Genomic DNA, 20,750 nt, shown 5'->3' with positions numbered 1-20,750 from the left:
AACAGCACAGTCGATGTTCCACTGATCAAGTCGAGTGAGCTTCCAGCTGTGCCTGCTTAGAAATTGGCTTCCAGACCCAAAGTAAAAAAAAAAAAAAATCAAATTATGGAGAGTGAAAGGTCAAATGTGTGTGAAGCTTGTCTGAGAATGAAGAAAAACAAATCAGGCAAGAGATGAAGAAAGCAAGAGTCTTACGCAGGTCTGTCAAAGACACAGACATGCCATGCTGAACGACAACACATTTCATATCCAATGAACAGCCAGCCAGCACGAGGACATACACAGGCTTTGTGAGACTGACAAAGAAGCTAGAAGTTGGAAAACAATAGCTGTTACACATTGAGATCCCACAAAAGTTACCATAGTGAATATTTTAATATTAGAAATTGTAACCAGACTGAGTTGAGTTACAGCAACCAGGAAAGGCACAATTTTTCTAAAGAAAACTCCTAGATCAGTCTGTGTCACAGGACTTACTTTGTGTTGTGGCCAGATCAGTGACAATGTAACAACCAACCCCTGTTAGAGTGTGAGTTGCAAGCAGTGAAAGACAGAGGGGAGAAAAGCAGTGAGAAAGAGAGCAGAATCCAGACTGGAGGCCTTACCCTGGGGCTGGGGCTGACAGGAGGAATCCCCCTGAGCTGATTGGGGCTCTGAGCCTGCGGCTGTGTCCAGCTCCCCTGGCCCCGACAGACCCAGGCCCCAACAGAGGTGTTCAGCAGAGGCAGAGGTGGCAGCAGCAGCTGCAGCAGCAGGGGGCGCTGTGGAGGGAGAGGGCACACCAGGAGCCTGGGATGAGGAGGGGGGAGACGAGACTGAGGAGGAAGACGGAGGGGGAGCTATGGGCGAGGGGAGAGGGGGTGGGGTAGGCGGGGGAGGTGGTGTTGGGCAGGTAATGCTGAGGGGGGTGTGGCCGTGTGGGATGGTCACAGGAGAAGGTGCGGGAAACATGGGTGGCCCATTGGGGGATGGCGAGGGAGGCTTTTGGGTGAGAGGGGATGGTGCGGCAATCGGGATCAGTGGCCTTGGACCGGTGGCCTTCCCCGGGGGGCTGCTTATCATGACCGGAGGTGAGGGAGGCAATGGAGTAAAATTGCACGCTGACCACACCACAGACTTGGGTGGAGGAGGAGTTGGAGCAGGGGCAGGAGCAGGGGCAGGCGGTGGGGCTTGGGGAAATGCCTGCTGTCGCCGTGGAACTGTGGCGTAGTGAGGCAGGACAGGATGGAAGGCAGAACCGAGTGAGGTGGCAAATCGGGAGGCTGAGTGCCTGAGTGGGGGGGTTGGGGGTGTTGTAGTGGAGGATGGTGACTGGGTCCCAGGAGATGGGTAAGTGGGCGTGGATGGAGATATGGGCGTGGAGGGGGTCCTGCCGTACTCCTGAGGTGTGGGGGTGCACAATGTGCTTTCGAAAGCTGGACGTGCGAATTGGACAAAACCGAGGTTGAGGACAAGACAGGACAGAAGCGGACAGAACGAAGGAAAGAAGGCAGGAAGGAAGCAGCCGTCGTGCACACAGAAGGGAAAGACAGCAGGTGAGGAAAGATAGACGGAAGAAGGGAGGGAGGAAAAAAGAGAAGGGGGCAGATGAAGCAGAAAAAACCAGCACAGAGCTAAACTAAAGTTTTCCTCCAGCTTGTGTGTATGTTCTTAGGCTAAGGTGATGCTACTGTGTTAGTAAACAGGTGTTAGCACTGAGGACACAGGCAGAGATAGAAAGCTTTCAGACTTCTGCTCACTGAAAGAAGAGGGAAAGAATGAACGTACTGAGGACAACAATCAAATGACAGCTTACCACTCATCTCACTCTGATATCTCACATAACAAATCGAAAGTATAGACGAATATACCAATGTCATAAAGACTATTCAACAGCAGCACAAACAGGTCCAGATAAATTAATTCTAGACATTAAACAATGAAAATTTCCTGAAATGTAATTGCAATAGTCATGCATGAATACAACAACATTAATATGATTAGCAAAACTGGGGGCTTGTCCGGGATAAGGTGATGAAAGTTATATGGATAATCGTACTTTGGAGCAGTGTGATAGTTGCATGAAGAATGATTCTGTAAAGCATCATACTCCAATCTGTAAAGCTGCCTTCACACATGCACCTTTCACATTTTAGGAAGAGTCAGGCTGCGCTGTTGATAGTTTAATGATTGTAATGAGTATGCAGTATCGTCATACCTACATAATAACAGACCCATCTTTCTCATTTGAAAGACAACATTCTGAACCCAATTCCTCAGCCTGGAGATCTTCCAGTTTGTAGTATACAGATGCATAGCTTATATGTCCAAATCAGAGTCTTTACTAGTAGATGGGATGCCCATATTGTAATTGGTGTCCAATATTTTTTAAACTGATGTTTTAAGAACAAGAAAGGGATAATACATTAAAATGTAAAGAAAACAAGAGTCAAATTGAGCCTGAGGCCGCTTTTACTTTAGAAAGTTAAGAAAATATAACATTTTGATGAAGAACCAGACCACAAGTATGCTTAGTTTATTTTTTCTCACCAACATTCATTTGTGTCGTTGAGAGAACAAGCACGCCCCCCCCCAAAAAAACAACAAAAAAACAAGGCAGAAGTATGACTGGACTCAATGGGCCTACTATAGACTGATCTAAAAATTGCAGCAATAAAAACCCCCCATTATGAATGAAACATCAGGCACATTTAAATCAAGTAAGGTTTTTGATTTTTAAATGTCTTTAAATATTTTGAACTTTTTGATCACACCTCATATTGTTTTAATGGGGTGTAGAAGCACATCTTCACGTCAAAAAGGAACAGTATGCAATGAATTCACATTAAATTCCCTCTCTTGTTCATTATGCATCTTAGCTTGGTCCCACCCTGTCTAATTACTTTGATTTTGCACCTCTAGTGCTTAGCATAGCCTAGACTGTGTTCTCTGTGCCTGCCATATGTTTGTGGATGGTGTAATCCTTACATCACCTTCTGCTCTACTTCATTTTACACGTGCTGCAATTCCACACCTTTTTTCCGAAGTCTTGCGAGTGGATTTTAGGTTTTTGCTCAGAGTAATACTGTGGAAGGGAATATTGACAAAAGATCATTTTGTAATTGTTTTTATTGCAGATGTTAGATGTTCATATTAGCACCATTACTTGCGTAACCTCGGTTCTCAGAGTAGTACGAGTGAAAGTATCATGGGAAGGGCCTTCCTCATTGGCCGGTGATTGCAACGACCACGTTGGGCAGAATAGCCCACCTAGAGTTGTGCTAGAGTTATTATTCAAGATAAGCCCCTCATCTTGCTTCGCTTCAATGAGGACAGCTACCTGGTGAGAATTCTCACTCATGCTACTCTGAGAACCTGGATTACACAAGTAACCTCAAATTCTCAGACTCTTGTATTGCCAGAAATGCTCATCACTACCAATTCGCAAATAGCCCATCTATCCAAGTGAGGACCCCGAGCTTGTAGTTAAGTGTTGCTTTTGCTACATTTTCCAAGGCCATGAGTGCACTGGTTGCCAGACTACTAGTATAGTAGACTGGCGCCTGCAACCCCCAATTTATTTAACCAAGAGCAACTGCCTCCACAATCAAATGCGACATCCATTGGGTTTCAGCAATACCCTGGTCTGCCCTTGGGAAAACCAGAGTCCACGAAGAGTACATTGAAAGTGCATGAATGTTACTGACATGTTTAGCAGATGCTAAAGCTAGCAGCAATACTGTTTTCAAACAGATGTTTTAAATCAACCTCCTGCAGAGGTTCAAATACGGGGAGGGCCATGAAGCCCAACACTGCTAAGTCTCAGTGGGGTCAGGGTTGCAGAATCTTCAATTCTGCAAAGAGGTATATGTGCATGTAGAGTTGGAGCAAGGAGTGTTGTGACTGTGAGATGAAGGGCTCTACTGAAACAGAATTCATCTTTCAAAACGTGAAGGGACACCTAATTAAATCTGTCATTGCCTCTCACAAGGCACCCAGGTCCACTGTCTAAAAGTTCTGTGAGCCCATTTTCACAGGACTATTTTTTATATAGAGTTACTGTAAATACTATACATTTTCTATATTAAGTTTAATTTAATTTCTTAATTGGACATAGTTTAAAAAAAACAACAACTTTTTTTGCTGAAAAAATATGGTTCTACCACCATCTCATAAATTGGCAAACTTGTTTCTAAAAAGAAGAATTTAGAAGAAAAAAAAAAAATCATACAGCACAGCAATCACACAAGTTACAGCTACAATCACACAATCAGCCCAAGTTCCTGTTAGATTCTGATTTGATTGTGAGATAGCATCCTAGTAGCTCCCTCACAGTCACTGCAGTGGTACTTCAGATTTTGTAAACAGCAATCACTGCACCCTGTTTCTTAGTGTTATTCTGCATGACATGTAGGGCTTTTACATGCACGTACGCACACACCAACACAAACATCCAACCCCAGGAGGGTTTCACCAGCATTCTACATGATGATGTATTTTTAGGCTCTGAGTCAGGCCACTGAACTCTGCCTGCCTCTGTGTGTGTGCTTATGCATGCATATGGTAATTGGCCAAACGTGGCACTGAAGCATGCCATCCAACACAGCCTTCCCCGCTGACCCAGAGTTGGATTATAGGAAATTTCATTCTTATCTAACAACCAAGCAGCTCCAGTTTAGAACGCATACAACACTAGGGTGGCGTCTACCTACACCTCTACCCTGCTGCTCAATTTAAGCAGTAATTACACTTGACTGCAAATATTTGCACTCATTTTCTATGCTTGACTGAGGTGATGTGTTCGTTCAAAATTATTTTCCTCAGTCTCAGAGTTTATAAACTGTAGAATTTTAATTTGTGTATGAGCTGGCAGCACACTTTCTAACATAACACGCTAACTGTTGCATTCATGTGGAATCTGTTCACAGCGCCTGGCAGATGAGATTACTGTAACTCAGCACCAATGAGACTAGATGGAAATGTTAAAACAGAATGCTTCTCTTCATTCTTCAATACATTTCCTGTATTTCAAGTACTGCATCTAGTAACCTGTTTTGGAACATTCGGAGCGTTTCTACTGGAAAATTATCAACTGCTACTTCCGAGAAATGGACCAATTCTGCTTTTCCTTACTTTTAGTCATATGTGTACTGTTCCAGAAGTGGACGTTCATATTAAACATAGCAAAAGGGTCCAGTAATGAGGTCAGCATATGTGTGCAAATTCCTTGTGAGCCAAGTGCTCAGGCTTCAGACTGATGTTTCTAGCCTTGACGCTTTATGACATCAATGCGAGTAGGCATCCCAACATGGTCATCTCAAACACAATGCTTCCTGTGAGCACAGAGGCCCCTCCCAACTGGCTCAAATTTTGTTTGCAAGCTGCAGCCAATCAGAAGGAGACTCTCTTAAACTCTCTTAAATGGAGGGAAAGGAGTCAAAGGGGATTAACTCCTTTCCCTCCGAATGAGGCTTCATTAATGAAGCCTCATTCAAAAAGTCACCATGAATACAAAGAAGACTTGGATATTTGAGTGCACTGCTAATGGACTTGATTCACCCACAGTGCAATGCAAAAGCAGGCACTGCTTGCTGCTGGAAAACTGAGTTTTTTTGAATTGGGATGGATGGATAAAAAGACAACCCCCCCCCCCACCCCACCCCCAAACAAAACAAAAATATGCATTGTGGTTAAAGTATAACAAGTCTAAATATCACATCATCACTCAGATCATGTACCATTTTTAGGGAATTTTGTTTTATACCAACTGAAAACCACCACGCGTATAAATAAACTGTTAAATATTAACACAACAATGACACTGTATGAAACTGACACAAAAACTTCACTAAATGTTCAAATAACAAAAATGACCATTTTAAAATGCACTTTGGAGAGATAACTGAAAGATAACGCTTGTCATTGACTAGTCTATATTTACTGTGAGCCTGAGACAAACTGCTCCTTGGACAGAAAACAGTCACATTAGTAATATTGTAGTAGTAAAATTAGTAAAATAAAATGAAACAAGTGTGCGCAGCAGCAGAAAACACAAAGTGGATTACTCACCAGCGTTGGAGATGCGTCTCCCTCTCTCCCAGTCCTGCTGCTCTCTATCCAACTGCTCCTGCTGCTCCTTCTCCAGCCGCTCTCTCTCCACCTTCTCCCTCTCCATCAGTTCACGCTCGGCACGCTCCTGCTGCTCCTGGCGCTCCCGCTCAAGTCGCTCTTTCTCTGCCTGCGCCTCCCTCTCCTGATGCTCCCGTTCCTGACGTTCGCGCTCCTGACGCTCCAGCATCTCTCGCTCCAGGTGCTCCCTCTCTTGGCGCTCCCGCTCCTGACGCTCTCTCTCCTGACGTTCTCGCTCCTGGCGCTCCCTCTCCATCTCCTTCTGTTTCTGTGCCTCCTGAAGCTGCCTGGAGGAGCAAAAGAGATGCAGGAAAATGATGCAATTTAAAAAAAAAGAAAAGGAAAAAAAGAAAAAAAAAAAGAAAAAGAAAATCATCTTTCAATCGCTTCTGTTGTCTTGGTCAAATTTCTCCAAATAAAAAAAAAAAAAAAATTTTTTATTTGAGCCTCTTTGAGTCTACAATCAAATAATGTGTGCTCTTATTTATTTTTTATTTTATTTTTTTTTTTTACAATGAACAGTTAGCTGTGGAGATGGGTTAAAAAACAAACAAACAAACAAAACAGGATAAAATGCTATGAATGAGTTTGATGCACATATTGACCATGGTGACCAGCGGGCAATTACTCACATCATTACATAACACATGTAGAATAGAATAGAATAGAACAGAATAGAATAGAATTCAACTTTATTGTCATTGCACATGTCACAGGTACAGGGCAACGAAATGCAGTTTGCATCCATCCAGAAGTGCTTTAGCCACGATATAGATATATTACAATATATATTAGCAATAATATAGATATGTAAGTATATTACAGAATGGGTCATGTCATATGATAACAAATTTTCCTCGGTGCAATAACCATGCTGTTCAGCCAACTTCGCAACTTCACCCAACTTCGTTAAAATCTGTGCGCATTAAAAACACACACACACACACACACACACACACAGACTGCCTGATGTGAAAGCCTGCTGCACAGAGCCAGGTGTGCCTGTCAGAGACACAGAAATATCAAAACTCTCACTGTGGCTTTTTTCCCCTCACCTAAAATCTTAAAATGTGACCTTAATACTGTGTTCAGCACAGACAGTGGTTGCAGACTCATGTTTAGCCACTAGGTGTCAGCAGAAGGCGGCAGCAGAAGAACAGGGAAACAAGAAACGAACCATTTAAGCCATGTGAGCCAGTGTGAGCACTTCTGTGTGCCTGCATGTGGAAATGAAATCAAGTGCAACTTAAGGAGGCCATTTTTAATTTGCTATAGCTGAGATTCTGTGCAAAGATCGCTGCAGGTAAACCATTCAGTTTACAAGAATATATAAAAAAAGAACACAATAGGAAAAACTATCATGTTTGAAGAATAAAAACTAATACTTTAACACCTTTTTAGAACCTTAACTAGAAGGTAAGACCAAACAATATTTAAATGGTGCACTATAATTAAACAAAAAAACAAAAACACAGTGAACTGATAAGAAAAAGAAGACATTTTGAGACCTTTTCTCTGATTTCAACCATCAGATTTTCTACTTTGTGCACTGGGCTACTATGCAGATTGTAGCAATGACTCCATGAGGATGTAAGCACAGACTCAGTATGCTGTGCAGCAGAGCTTACTGGGGGTGTAAGCTGATATTGCATTAAAAGGTTTTAAAAAGCACAATAGTTACAGGTTAGAAAAGTGACAACGAAAAGACGAACACCAAACTGTTAAATGGAGGGGAGCTTATGGCCTCCAGTATCCAGAACCCTATGGAAAAAGCCCATATTTGTAGACCAGTTTGGTCTACAAAAATGGTCTGCCCCTCAGCGCTCTGTGGTGCTACATATTTTTATTTATAATTCACGCTAAAAGGAGGAGCCCCTTGACATCTAATTTCATTGTAATTACTGACAAATAAGAGCGAGGAGAATTCTGCAACCATACACGGCATGCTTTTCTCCCTTTAAATAGACTTTAAAAAGGAATTTTAAATAAATACAATTCTTCAAGCTGTACAGTGCTTTTCCAGTCTTACTGGCCAAACAATCATACAGCAGTTTTTACACTCTATAGTGTGCTTTTACCAACACACACACACACACACACACACACACACACACACTCACACCGCGCACATGTTCAGTCTGTATCATGTGCTTAGCTTTTTCAGATGATAGTTTTTCTTGGGATGAGTGAAGCCAGATAATGGCCATGTTGAACTAGCTTCATAGGACAGATCCCTGCTCCATTGAATGCATATGAAATCATCTACCAGAGCCATGCAGCACTCTGATAGACTTTTGGGTACAAATAAATAAAGTGTGTCTGTGTAGGGTGTGAACTGGGGGAAAGTACAAGAGATAAAATGTGAGGCAGAGAGCAGGTGCAAACAGCGGGAAGGTGTAATCTGTCAGGTTCACACACACACACACACACACACACCTTTAATTTCATTGGAAAGCCTCGACTGTGTTGTCATAGCCTGATTTACGGGGTCATAAATTATACTTGTTGCAAATAAGTGAGCGTTACATTCATAAATTACACAACCAAGAAGAGAGATGGTGGGAAATTAAGTTAAACGCCAAAGGGCACTCCCCTCTCCCTTTCTCACACACGCGCGCGCACACACACACACACGCACGCACACACACACACACACACACCCCAAATGAGATGCTGTCACATCGCTTGCCCTCACTCATCCTGTTCTTCTGAAAGCTGACTCACAGCTAAAAGTCAATCATCAGCACAAATGCTGCTTAATGCAAACTCCCTTTGCTTCCATCTGCCGGAGGGATACACACAAACTGCACTCGGCCTAATGCACTAACACACACACACACACACGCACAGGGAGGAAGGTTTGGATTTGTGTTCTCACACAGTAGCATATATTTTGATTGTTCACTTCTAAGCCAAGGCAAGCAGGTGACTTCAGTTACTATAACAAGAAAAGGGTGACAGACCTAACACCTGTTTCAAATCCTATATTTACCCTTTTATTTTTAAACTGCAGATTTTGAATTCTGCACAGCTTCCCAGGTAAGGTATAAAATGAGACCAGATTCACCTTCTGACAGACAGAATTAACAACTGTTCACAGTGGAAGCTTACCTGGGATCACTACAGTCAAAAGACAACTGAAAGTAATTTAAATGTGACAGCACAGCTCTCTTCTGGGACTTACCCACTCTTCTGTGCTTACACACTCACTCGTCACTTTGTTAAATATATCTGTTCAACTGTTCATTAATGCAAATATCAAATTAGCCAATCAACTGGCAGCAACTCATTTAGGCATGCTGAGATGGTTAAGACAACCACCTGAAGTTCAACGTGAGCATCTGAATGTGGCAGAACTGTGATTTAAGGGTTCTGTGGGTAAAAACGCCTGGTTGATGTCAGAGGAGAAAAGCCAGAGTACTCTGAGCTAATAAGAAAGCAACAGTAAAAGACTTATTCTAAAGGAATGGAAGTCCGCTGCTCCTCCCTCCTTCAGTGTCTGGCTCAATGACATGTTATCAGTCATTCAGCTGGAAAAAGTTCGATACCTGCAAACACCTGCAGCAAATGTTTTCTCAAAATCCTGGACTCAGTTTTGTACTCATCTTGAGAAAGCTCACGTTGTATAAACATGTACCATGGCACTGCAATTTCCCTGTTTATTACATATTCATGACATTTAATTCATTATGGATACTGGTAGTTTCTAATTTTAATGTTTTCTTTCTTTTTTCTTTTGTCTTTCCCTATTGATTATTATTATTGTGCTATTTCTTGTCCTATCATCTCAGCGCCTGAGCTGTATTTGTTTGTTGATGGGGTTTTCTATGCTGAAAAAATTAAAATAAAATATTGGAAGAAAGCAACAGTAACTGAAATAACCACTTTTTTTTTTTCCAATCAAAAGTATGTAGAAGCATGTCTCACACTCAATATTCACTGATGTGCAGCTGACAAATTAGCAGCAATTGTGTGATGCCATAATGTCAGTGTGGACCAAGATCTCTGGTCCCATCGCCTTGTTGAATCTATGGCATCAAATACTGAATCAGTTTTGAAGTCACAAGGGCTTCCATCCCAGTACCATCAAGAGATACTTACACAAGCGAACAATGAGTGTATGTGGAAAGCATAAGATCCAGAGAGCAACAGTCAATGACAACAGACATGTATGTCAGCAATGAATGAAGTCAGGCGCTGGGGGTGAAGGTGGGTTGCAAAGCAGCTTGCAGATGTTAAATAGCTTTTAAAGTAGAAGTTACATTCTCCCAAATATGGTGATGCAGAGCTTTATGTTATGTACTTTCACCACATCTTATGTACTCACAGGCACGCCCACACACACCCAGATGCATTGGGAACAATTAGTATCTCTCCTGGTAACACAGACATGCAAACTTAAGGACTCGACCCTTACATAACCTGCTCTACATCCCGAACCACCACCAACCTATATGAGGCAACTGACTGCATTACTAGCTGCAAAGTCAACTGAGCTCAACTTTGCAGCCTGCATGAACTAACGCTGCACGCTCAGTTTTATTGCTGGTAATTTAGCTTGATCCAGACAGCTGTGATCTATGATACAGAGAAGAGTTAACAGGTGAATGATTTCAGTGTTTGGCTTCATTATGACTGATTCAGACCTCAAGTAGTACTCAGTCTCAGTTTGGCTGTGATGTGCCTGCAGAGCTCTTCAGCACCTTACTAGGATTAGCCTGATCAGTAAAAGAGCAAAGAGGTGAAAAGATCAAAGTAAAATCTCTTCCTTCAGCAGTGGTATGAATGAAACATGGGTTTCTCCCATTTTCCACTAGCAGAGAGACAGAAAACACCAAAGGATGGAAAGATGGAGAGAAAAGAATGATAGAAGGAAAAGGTGGAAGAAAGCGAGCCCATGGAAGGTTGCTCCCTCCTTAACTCCCTTGTCTGCCTGTCACTCACACACTTAAACCGTCCCAGTTCTCACGGTGTCTCAGTTGTGCATTGATGTAATTACAGAAAAACGGAGCAAACCTGGATTCATGGCCAATGAAAGTGCAGCACAGCCATGTCTCTGAGGATTTCACAGTCTTCTCTGGAGGCTTTCCAGATCTACAATAATCTACACTCTGATGGCAAATTAGTCCCTGTGGGATCCTCAGCGCTGCAACAGCATCAGAATATCTTCGGGATTAAAAATAACTCATGATGTCATGGTTGACGGCAGTAAAAGAAGTTTCATCAGGAAGAGGCCCACGTTTTTCATTCATTTTGCAATTTTCTGTGTGATGATGGTCAAAGTGCTAGCAGCAAAATGTTAGCAGGGAAGTAGGCACCTGGTGCAATTTGTCAACCAGCAATGTTGGAAGTTATCCTAAAGCCTTTCTCTGTTCTAAATCCATATGTGCTTTATTACTCAGACAGGGAAAGTGCAGAAATAATCCTCTGTGAAAAGGATGACTGCTCCAATCAGCTGCTGTTGAGATGTTTGTGGCAGGCCCTGGGTACACATGAAAACACCTACGGGTCACTCCTAAAGCTTCATGATAATTTAATAGTTTGCAAGATTTAATTCCATCTGGTCCTAGAGATTAAACCAAAACACTGCCTGATGGTCAGAACATCAACAGCCTGGCAGTGATGCAACCCACTAGCAGGACTGATTATAACAGTTCAAAGACCTTCTGTAGTGGGTCCTTGGAGCCCTTATCCACTGGTAACTACTGTGTTCAACTGCTAAGAATTAGATTTACAATGGTTCTCCCAAAAACACTGCTCACATCACATGTTATTAGTAACAACCACAAGTTATTTAAGTTGAAGTTGTTTTGTGTATTATTTCACTCCATTTCTGTCAGAATTACATCTAAAATTGTAAATTACATCATACAGAACCATACCTCAAAATCTACATGTTTTATATTAGATATTAGTTAAGTTACAGCAAATGGAGTGTTAAAACATTTACACCAACCAATCACTGAATCCAAGCACAGTGGTTTAAAAAAAACAAAAAACATGACTTGAACTTTTCCCAATACTGGAGGTGATCCAGTGCAGAAAGTTTGTGCAGCAACTTTCCACACTGCTAGCCTCTCCCAAGACTGTAAGCTAAAGAGACTAGGTGATTCACTGGAGAGTACACCAACTGTCGGGACAATGTGCAGCATAATAAAGGTTATCTTTATCAAGGGACAAGTTCCAAATTGGAAGTAAGAATATTCATAGCCAACATTTTACCTTTCAGCCTCTTTTAAAACTTCTTAAACTCATTTCGAGCTCTATATTTTTATTCTAGGATAGTAGAGAATAGCTTGGCATAAATCACAGTCTAGACAAATCCCGATTTAGCTGGTTGAATTTCAGATCCCTCACTGAAATTCTGATTAACTGACCCTACAAACAGAAGGTTTGAACTGCAGGTGGGTGGGGCTGCTGTGCTTACAGTTGTATTTTTACACATTTTTAACAAAACTTTCCCATTGAAGGGTGTCTCAAGACCTTTGCACAGTGCTGTATATATGAGAGAAAATAAAAGCAGACTAGTAGCATCTATGCTACAGAACTGTGTTCCCACAGGGACTTTTGTTGTAGGGGTACATTCTGACAAAGAAACATGAACTCCTAGAGATAGTGTAATTTGTCTTGTGTGCTCTCCCTCTGGTGACGGAGGTGTACTTGCTGAATCAGTTCTAATTAGAGCGAAGAGGCAATCTCAGCTCTGCTGTCAGGGTTGGAGTTTGTTTTGTTGTAGTTAAATGCCTCTGCTGGTGTTGATGAATGTCTTTAGACTCAGAGGATATTCACGCTCTTGACTGGTGCAACTTTTTGCCCAGAAAAGGACATGGGAATCATGACTTTGACGTTTCAGGTTTCCAGCCTGAACATACAGGTTTCAGTGCAGGGCCATCCTTTTGTCTAAGTGCGATAAGTAGTAGTGTGCCAGCAGCTGGACAAACGTATACACAAATGCTAAAATTTATGAACGTAACACACGCACACAGCATTCTTCTAAGAGGGAGATCATGACATTCCTACACAGTGAGCACACCAACTTAAAATATCCCATCTGGAGAGACGTGGTCGTGAAGAGTGTGAATGTGGTTAAATGTGTGTTCTCTTGTATCTGTGTACGGGAGGGAGCAGAGCGCCTGTAGTCTGTCAGGGGGACACCTTTGAGGTTATGACACAGGGTAGCCTTTCAGCTGATGTCATGTGATAATAATAAGCACATTCCTGTTCAGTGAGAGCAGCTTCTCCCACAGCCGGAACTTCAAGCACACTCACACTCTTTCATTAATAACAACAGATGAGGAAATAGCTTTGTCACAAACGCTTTTATGGACTGAGAAATAAGCCTAGTGAAATTCCTTTTAATATTGATACACAGTCAGTGTCTGTTAATGGAAATAAATCCATAATATAAAGCAGCCTGTGAATCTGGGTCAGTTTACAATTAACATTTGCAAATATAAAATTTTACTTTAGAAACTAATAACTTCTGTTTCCGGTTTAGTTGTCATTCCATAAAATCTTTAATTGCTCCACTCAACTATATTCAAATAAATAGTTTCACAAAATGTATCAAAAAGCACATCTATCCATTCAGCTCATATTCTAATGTGTGAAATTTCCTCCTCATAAGCAGAAGTGAATAGATGGATGGATGGAATTCCATTAAAACCATCCAAACAGCACAAACACAGTGACAGGTTCAGTTTAGTGCCTCTGATTGGCTGTGGATAACAGGCATTACCTGCCAGTCAAAACAGTCACACACAGTTCTAATGAAATTTAAATGGGTGATTTACACCCCAAATAACTTTAACTCTTTTATTTACCAGATTAAACAAGTTATGGTCATGACTGAAGTCGGGCATTTTTAAGCATGGAGTCTATCAGGACTGATGTGATTTTGGAGCAAGCTTCAAGTGACCGTTGGGGAATAGCAGTTTGCATACTTTGTGTGGTTCAAAAAAATCTTTCCAAAGTTTTTACAGTTTTCTGTCTAGGAGGCAGAGTTCAGCATCTTTTCTCTTTTCCAGAAATCTTTTATGGAATTCCATTCTGGAACTGACAGCATTTAATAAAGCAGAGTATGTCGTCACTTCCAGGAAACCGATGTAACAACTACCACATTAAATTCCCCTTTCTATACAGTGCTGTCTTATTTCCTGTCTCCAGTGGGTGAATCAAAAAACGAGCTCCCCTTCCCCTCCGCATCCCTCTATGCCTCGCAGGGAAACGTCACAGGATTCAAAGCTGTGAAAAGCCTCGTGCACCGTTTAACTGGCGTCTCACTCGCCTCGTGACAAGCGTTGCTGGGAAACCGTTGCTATGCAAGTGTGGGCGGTGGCGCGGCCTGAATCTCGGCATGCACGTACATGCATATGCACACACGTTCCTTTCGTCTTTGCAAAAACTTTGACATACTCAGGAAGTCGGGAAGGATTTGGGATGATATTGAAAACATCAAAAGGCTTACAGTCAAAACTGAGAGGCACGAAACAGAGGCAGAGAGCTGCACAGGCACAATGCAAACAGCTATAGAACAGGATCTGCAGTCAGGCTGTAAGGATCAAAGAGCTGCAAATGTTCTCAATAGGAGTTAATATTTTTAGTTAGGCAAGAAGTATTAAAAAAATTATAAAGACTACTCTTAATGAACTAAAACTAAATAAATAAAGAAGTGTATATGGTGGAAAAGTAGTATAGGTCAAAAACAAATCAGTCTAAAGTGAAAGAAAAAGTTTGAGTCACCATCATGTTCAGCTTCATCAGTTTTGGACAGGAGTCCCTATAGCAGTCGCAGCGTGGAGGCTCTTCCACACCAGCCCATCACACAATCATTACACACCGTTTCTGTATTTCCAGCAAGCTCTAAGGGACAGTAACTGAGTGACTATTAACCGAATACCTTAGTAATTAATTAAGTCTGCGACACAGCATGACAAAAGCTCGCTGAGAGCGACACTTTTTGAAGCAGCATTTAGGGCCGTCACAAGCTCCCATTTTTACAGCATAATAGGTCCACTTTAACAATGTGAGGAGAAGAAGCCAACAGAATGAGGGCTTCTCCTGCCACTTCTATATTCTTGTTAAACCATGTCATGTTTTTATTATTGACTATAGTAGTTATCCAGAGAGGGAGACGTTTCATTATGTCCCAGAATACTGGAAAACAAAGAAGCTCACATTCTGTCAGCTTTAATCAGATACAGAATAACTAAAAGCTAAACTGAGAGCGAATTAACAGAAAAATGTCAGTGTTCATTTAACACTGTATTATATGTATTATGTATAACACAGTTATCTGTAAAGAGAACCTTAACCACATTTGTGTAACGTCAGCACAATCTGTCCGAGCAGAAGAACACCGCCCGTTTCAGACTATTTATTTTTGTTTTACTTCATCCTGAATGACGAGTGATTTTATCCACTGGCTGTAACACTCACTGACCCTGGAAATATTTATCTGTACAGTCCTTCATACTGAAATATTGTATGAATATTTCAATCTGTGGCTTTAAGACATTCGGGTGTTTAAAGATCGAGCTGAAAATGATGTCACAATCTGCCTTTGCCATTTTGCCACAAGTGACAACTGCACTGAAACTCCTGGGACACTCAAGTCTGGCAAAATCTGCTGGCCAGCTGGAGTCAGCGGCTTGCTTGATTGGCTCACAGGACAAGGAAGTGTTGTCTGAATGGACAGGAGCCCAGATGGACCATATGGACCTACTCTATGAAGAATCTAGTCCAAATGTGCAATATACACATAGACACACTACATGTGTCATGTGACCCACTGATAAAAGAGCCCAACCCTGCTATCAAAGCAATCGGTCTTAGAGTTTTGAGTGTGTGCTTGCATGCAAAGAGTGTGGATTAATATCCAGCACTGTCATTTGAGAATATCTACGGATATCAGCACAGGTTTGTGAGAGCGCTCGTTTCCACCAGTAGCTGCTGTGCTCTTACCTTCGAGCTCCTTCGCTAACAGCTAACAGAACCTGAGCAGAAACACACATGCATCTTTATCCTCTCTCCCATACCTCCATCCTCGCTTTCATTCAAGGCGATGCAACACATTTCCTCTTTCGCTCTCTCCCCCGACACACTCGCTTGCACCCACACAGCACACGGCTATTTATAACACAGCCTATTATTTCCAGCTCGTGTCTTTTTAATCTGAGGGTAGTACCCTGCATTTCTGAACAGGTGGTTCAGCTTCACTTTTTCCCTTAGCTGCAGAATGAATACATGCAACAAATCACTCACTCCTGAAGTGGCATTGTCTGCTTGCTTTCATTCATCTATGTATTCATGAAAAGGAGGAATACTAAGAGGGGGGGGGAAAAAACCGACAAACAGGGAAACTTGCATCATTTTCCCCTCCTATCATGTGACTCAGTGGAAAATCCCATCACAGAGATGTTTGGATATTCTGGCCTTTCCACAGTAGAAGGATCTCAGTGTTTGCTTCTCACACAGAGCAGAGACCCACAAGTGAGCAAGACAAAGCCACACTGATGAGTGTGGAATGAGTCTGAATGAACATGTGTGGTTAACTGAGGAACGAGGTGGATCTCAAAACGAGGCAGAGAGGACCTTGGAGAGGGGGAAAGACAATCTCAGTATATCCACACTCTCAATTTCTTTATTCACTCCCAATCTCTATCATTCACACAGCACAAGGCTGAATGATTCCTGATGAACAGCAGAGAGCAAACTGAAATTAAATATTAGCTCCTTTGATGATAGTGTCTGCAATTATTCATAACAGACATGAAACAGGCTGGATGAGACAAAGGTGTCAAAGACAACTTATAAGACAACATAAAATAAACGTCAGTGAAACTTATGAGTGGATTTATTTCTCCAGGTTATTATTTTTTGTTTAAGTGCTTCCCAATAAAGATTAAAAATAAGATAAATTACAAACAGGGAGTGAAAGATGAAAGACTGAAGGTGGTGAAACACTCTAGCTCTCTCTTCAGCTACTTTAGCCATAGTCTGATGCTATGCTAGCTCTTCTTTGTCATAACCTGACCCCGAACTAGACCCAGAAGTGTTTCCTTAATAATGCTGTAAGATGCTGGCCTATCAAGTTAGTCTACCAGTAGAATAAGAGACAGAACCTCTGTGATTAATCTACATCAAAATGTCAGTAAACTTCCTGCTAGGATTACAAATGTTGAGCAGTTTTTGAGATGTGAACTTGGCCACCTTATCAAAGTTACAGCCAGTAGTCAAGGGAAGCAGCAGAGGCGGTTTCCTAATGTGGAAGAAGTGAAAAGTTGTGAATACTTTCCAAATGCACAGTATAGAGCTCAATGAGTTAGAGCCTGTTATTGAAATAGGACACCACTGAGGCTGTTTGTGACATTTGTTCCCTCAAAAATCCCTCCCTTCTGCAATCAAGTGTAAGTGGTTTTATTAAAAAGTGGAAATGTTTAAGAAACACAGCAACTCCTGACCACAGACCAAAGATATAAAGTTAGAGCCTGGTCGCTAGGGCTGCCACGATTAGTTGACTAGTCACGATTACGTCAATGACAAATTTAATAGTCGACGCGTCGTTTAAAGCCTTGTAAGATCCTGAAAGACGCAGGAATAAGTAGTAGGATTTAAGAGTGTAATAATGGATTGAAACAGAAGATGGCAGCACTCCATGTACAACCCCGAAGAAGAAGAAGCAACTCCGGTATCATAGCTGTGTCTAAATTCAGGGGCCGCATCCTTCGGAGGCCGCATTTGAGGGCCGATTATGTTACAGCGACGCAACGAAGGCTTTCCAAATTCGAAGACTTCTGCAATCCCCAGATTTGAAGGATGGGTCGGGCATATCCTTTGTGGCCCAACCTATCCCAGAATTCATAGCACGGCTCAGCCAATGCCAGTTTCCAACAATGGTGGCAGCTACTTAGTTTTAATTTTAATCTTATTATTCTTTCTGGGTCACAAAATAAACTTTTAACATATTTTCAGGCGAGAATGTAGGTGTGTAAACTTCAAATATCTGCCCAGTTTATCAAGACATCACATATTTGTAAAAGTGCTCCTATGTTTTCAGAGACATCTAGACAGGGTTCAAGGCTCACTAGAGCCTGCGAGATAACTTAGATAACTTAAAACTGTTGCTTATTTGGCTTTTTTCAGTGTTTTATTTGTTCCTGAGTAAATTTATTTGGCTGAGATTAAAGTTAGTTTTCACATAGCTGAATAAACGTCAAACAGAAAACTGATTAAACAGAAGTGTGAGATGGTAGAGAATTTACTCCAGTGTCCTGTTATATTTTAGATAGCAAGGCGCAGACAGCTGAGTTTATTAAACTCCACTGAGACAATCTGCAAAATTCATTAAAAGTTTAATAAACCATCATCTTGTCTTTATTTTTAGTTAGCACATACCTTAAACACTTCAAGCTGTAAGCTAATGATAGTTATGTAAGCGCAGACACACGCTGATGCAATAAGCTGTACGCATGCATGATCTGATTAGTCGACTAATCGCAAAAATAATTTTTGACTAGTCGACTATCAAAATAGTCGTTTGTGGCAGCCCTAGTGGTCACAAGTGCTGCAAGAGTCATCAGTGCGCTGCAACTTGATAACTACAGTTTATCAGTCAAACATCCTCTGGCATTAATGTCAGGTGACAGTGCCAACCACTACACCACCATGACACCACACGTCCTTAACTTTACCTAATTTTAGGTGGCCTTAGCTCTCTAGCATTGCTAAAATACTGTCTGAAACCACATCAGTCTTCCTGATGTAGAGCCTTGGCTATGAATATGAGCCATAGTTGATCCCACAGCAACACAAGCTACCTGCTGAAGTTTAGAAAATTTAGAATTAAAAGTCTCAAAAATGGCTTTTAGATTGCCATGGATTAACTACGGGTGTGTCTACGTCAGTCAGATGAAAACCACAAACCTTTCGAGTGATTAGCTGAAGTAGGCAGGATGTACAGTGGAGGTAAACAGAGCCAAGACTGAATTCATGTGTTGGACAGTTTGGTCAGATCAGCAAACACTACAAACTGATCCTACAAATTAAAATCCCATGATGACTGTTTGACAGATGTTCCAATAAACAGTCAACAAAACCAGCTGGATCACAGACAGTGGTGTAATGAGGGGATGTAAGACAGCCATCTGTTGTTCAAAAAGTAATATTTGTAAACCCAAGAGTCCAAAGCTTGCAGTGAGTTTGTGTTTCTTTTAATAAAGCAGAAAGGTTAGTACTAATGTGCATTTAATTTTTACACTACTCTCCTCACATCGCCTCTTCACCCGTCACAGACCCCCTCGCTTTTCTCAACCTATGTTCTCTTTGATCCACACATCCTTTGCACACTCTTCCACGGGCTTGACAGTAGCCTCTGTATCATAAGATGACCTCCGTCACGTCTTCACTTGCTGCCTGTCTGTCATCTGCTGCTAAGTGTGGAACGTGACTGGAACTGGGAGCAAGAGCATGGAAGGGAAGGTAAGAAGGAAGAGATCGATGACAGCAGGCAGAGACAAAATTCCCTTTGAATTTTGCAGGAATGCAAAGATGATTTTGCAGTATGTTGGAAAAATCTGTCTTAAGCATTACTGGACTTGCTGCGGCAGCTGGTTAAAAAGGTGCATGTAAACAGTCTAAATAGTCTATGCCAGAAGCACAAATGCAACAGTTCTAATCAAATTACGAAATCCCCCCCCCAAAACAAACAAACAAACAAACAAAAACAAAACAAAACCCCAAAACAAAAACCCCAGTTCAGCCAAAACCCACATTTACTCAATGCCTTCACTGTCTCGCAGTACACAATACTTTAAAATAATGACGTGTTCAGCAGGATTGGAGTTTGGTTATTTGGAGAATCATCACATTTGCAATGTGCTTGAACACCTGGATTGATCATGTTTCAAGTGTTACACATTTCACTTTGATGCCCCTATTTATTTCTCACTTCACTGTTAACTCCACGTTGTTGTAATAAGGTGTTGTTGGTTGACTCATATGGCGCATTAAGACAAAACTATTAAGACAGCCAAGGCGTCTCAAGAATTGCTCTGCCTGTGAGAGCGCTGAACAGGTTCTGAACCTTAGCCAACAGCTGTGCTCCATTAATGCAGTCCTGTGTGTATCCATGTAACTGTGTGTGTAGCTGTTCCATGGTTTCTATATTACCTCAAGAACAAGTGGCCTTGTATGGAGAAGAAAAACAAGGTTTTGTTTGAGTGTATGCGTGCATAAGACTGTATATCCACAGCATTCAGAGGCCTTATGTTACAGCTGAGCTTTGCTGGTGTCACTAAGCACATAAAGATGACAATTGTTATTCTCTGCCGTTAATCATTTTAAAACAATAATACAGCCCAATCTCTGAGCATAGCTATTATTTTACCATTTGTTTATACTTAAATTTGGCCCACGGCTTTAAACTGTTCCCACAGACTGTATCTAAAAGAGGGACCTCACCCACTGATGAATAATCTTAGTTTATTTTCTTGATTTGCCATCACATTGCACGCTCAAACAGAAGTGACTCAATCACAAGAAGGTCTGTTCTAATTCCCACCTTGCTTTATCATTGTTCTAGGCATTAACCAGGGCCTTACAAACTTAACTTACGAAATAATCACCACTGTGTGCATAAAAAT

At 41.6% G+C, this 20,750-nt stretch overlaps 1 protein-coding gene across 4 annotated transcripts in view; it reads right to left on the bottom strand.

Moving 5' to 3' along the window:
- The window catches only part of LOC120731253 (protein enabled homolog), a 54,041-nt gene that overhangs the window by 13,866 nt on the left and 19,425 nt on the right, over positions 1 to 20,750 (bottom strand). For 3 of the 4 annotated variants that reach the window (XM_040028202.1, XM_040028186.1, XM_040028192.1), the window contains exons 3-4: positions 6,049 to 6,395; positions 606 to 1,415 (exon numbers count right to left, since the gene is read on the bottom strand). In XM_040028202.1, the coding sequence (XP_039884136.1) occupies positions 606 to 1,415; positions 6,049 to 6,395 (1,157 nt within the window). The remainder of the gene's footprint in view (positions 1 to 605; positions 1,416 to 6,048; positions 6,396 to 20,750) is intronic. The other variant, XM_040028211.1, reaches the window with a different exon arrangement.

This window comes from Simochromis diagramma, unplaced genomic scaffold (genome assembly GCF_900408965.1).
Source record: "Simochromis diagramma unplaced genomic scaffold, fSimDia1.1 OVJJ01000746.1, whole genome shotgun sequence".
Lineage (NCBI taxonomy): Eukaryota > Metazoa > Chordata > Actinopteri > Cichliformes > Cichlidae > Simochromis > Simochromis diagramma.
Note: the sequence above shows the minus strand (reverse complement) of the source record. Positions and strands in the feature narration are given on the sequence as shown.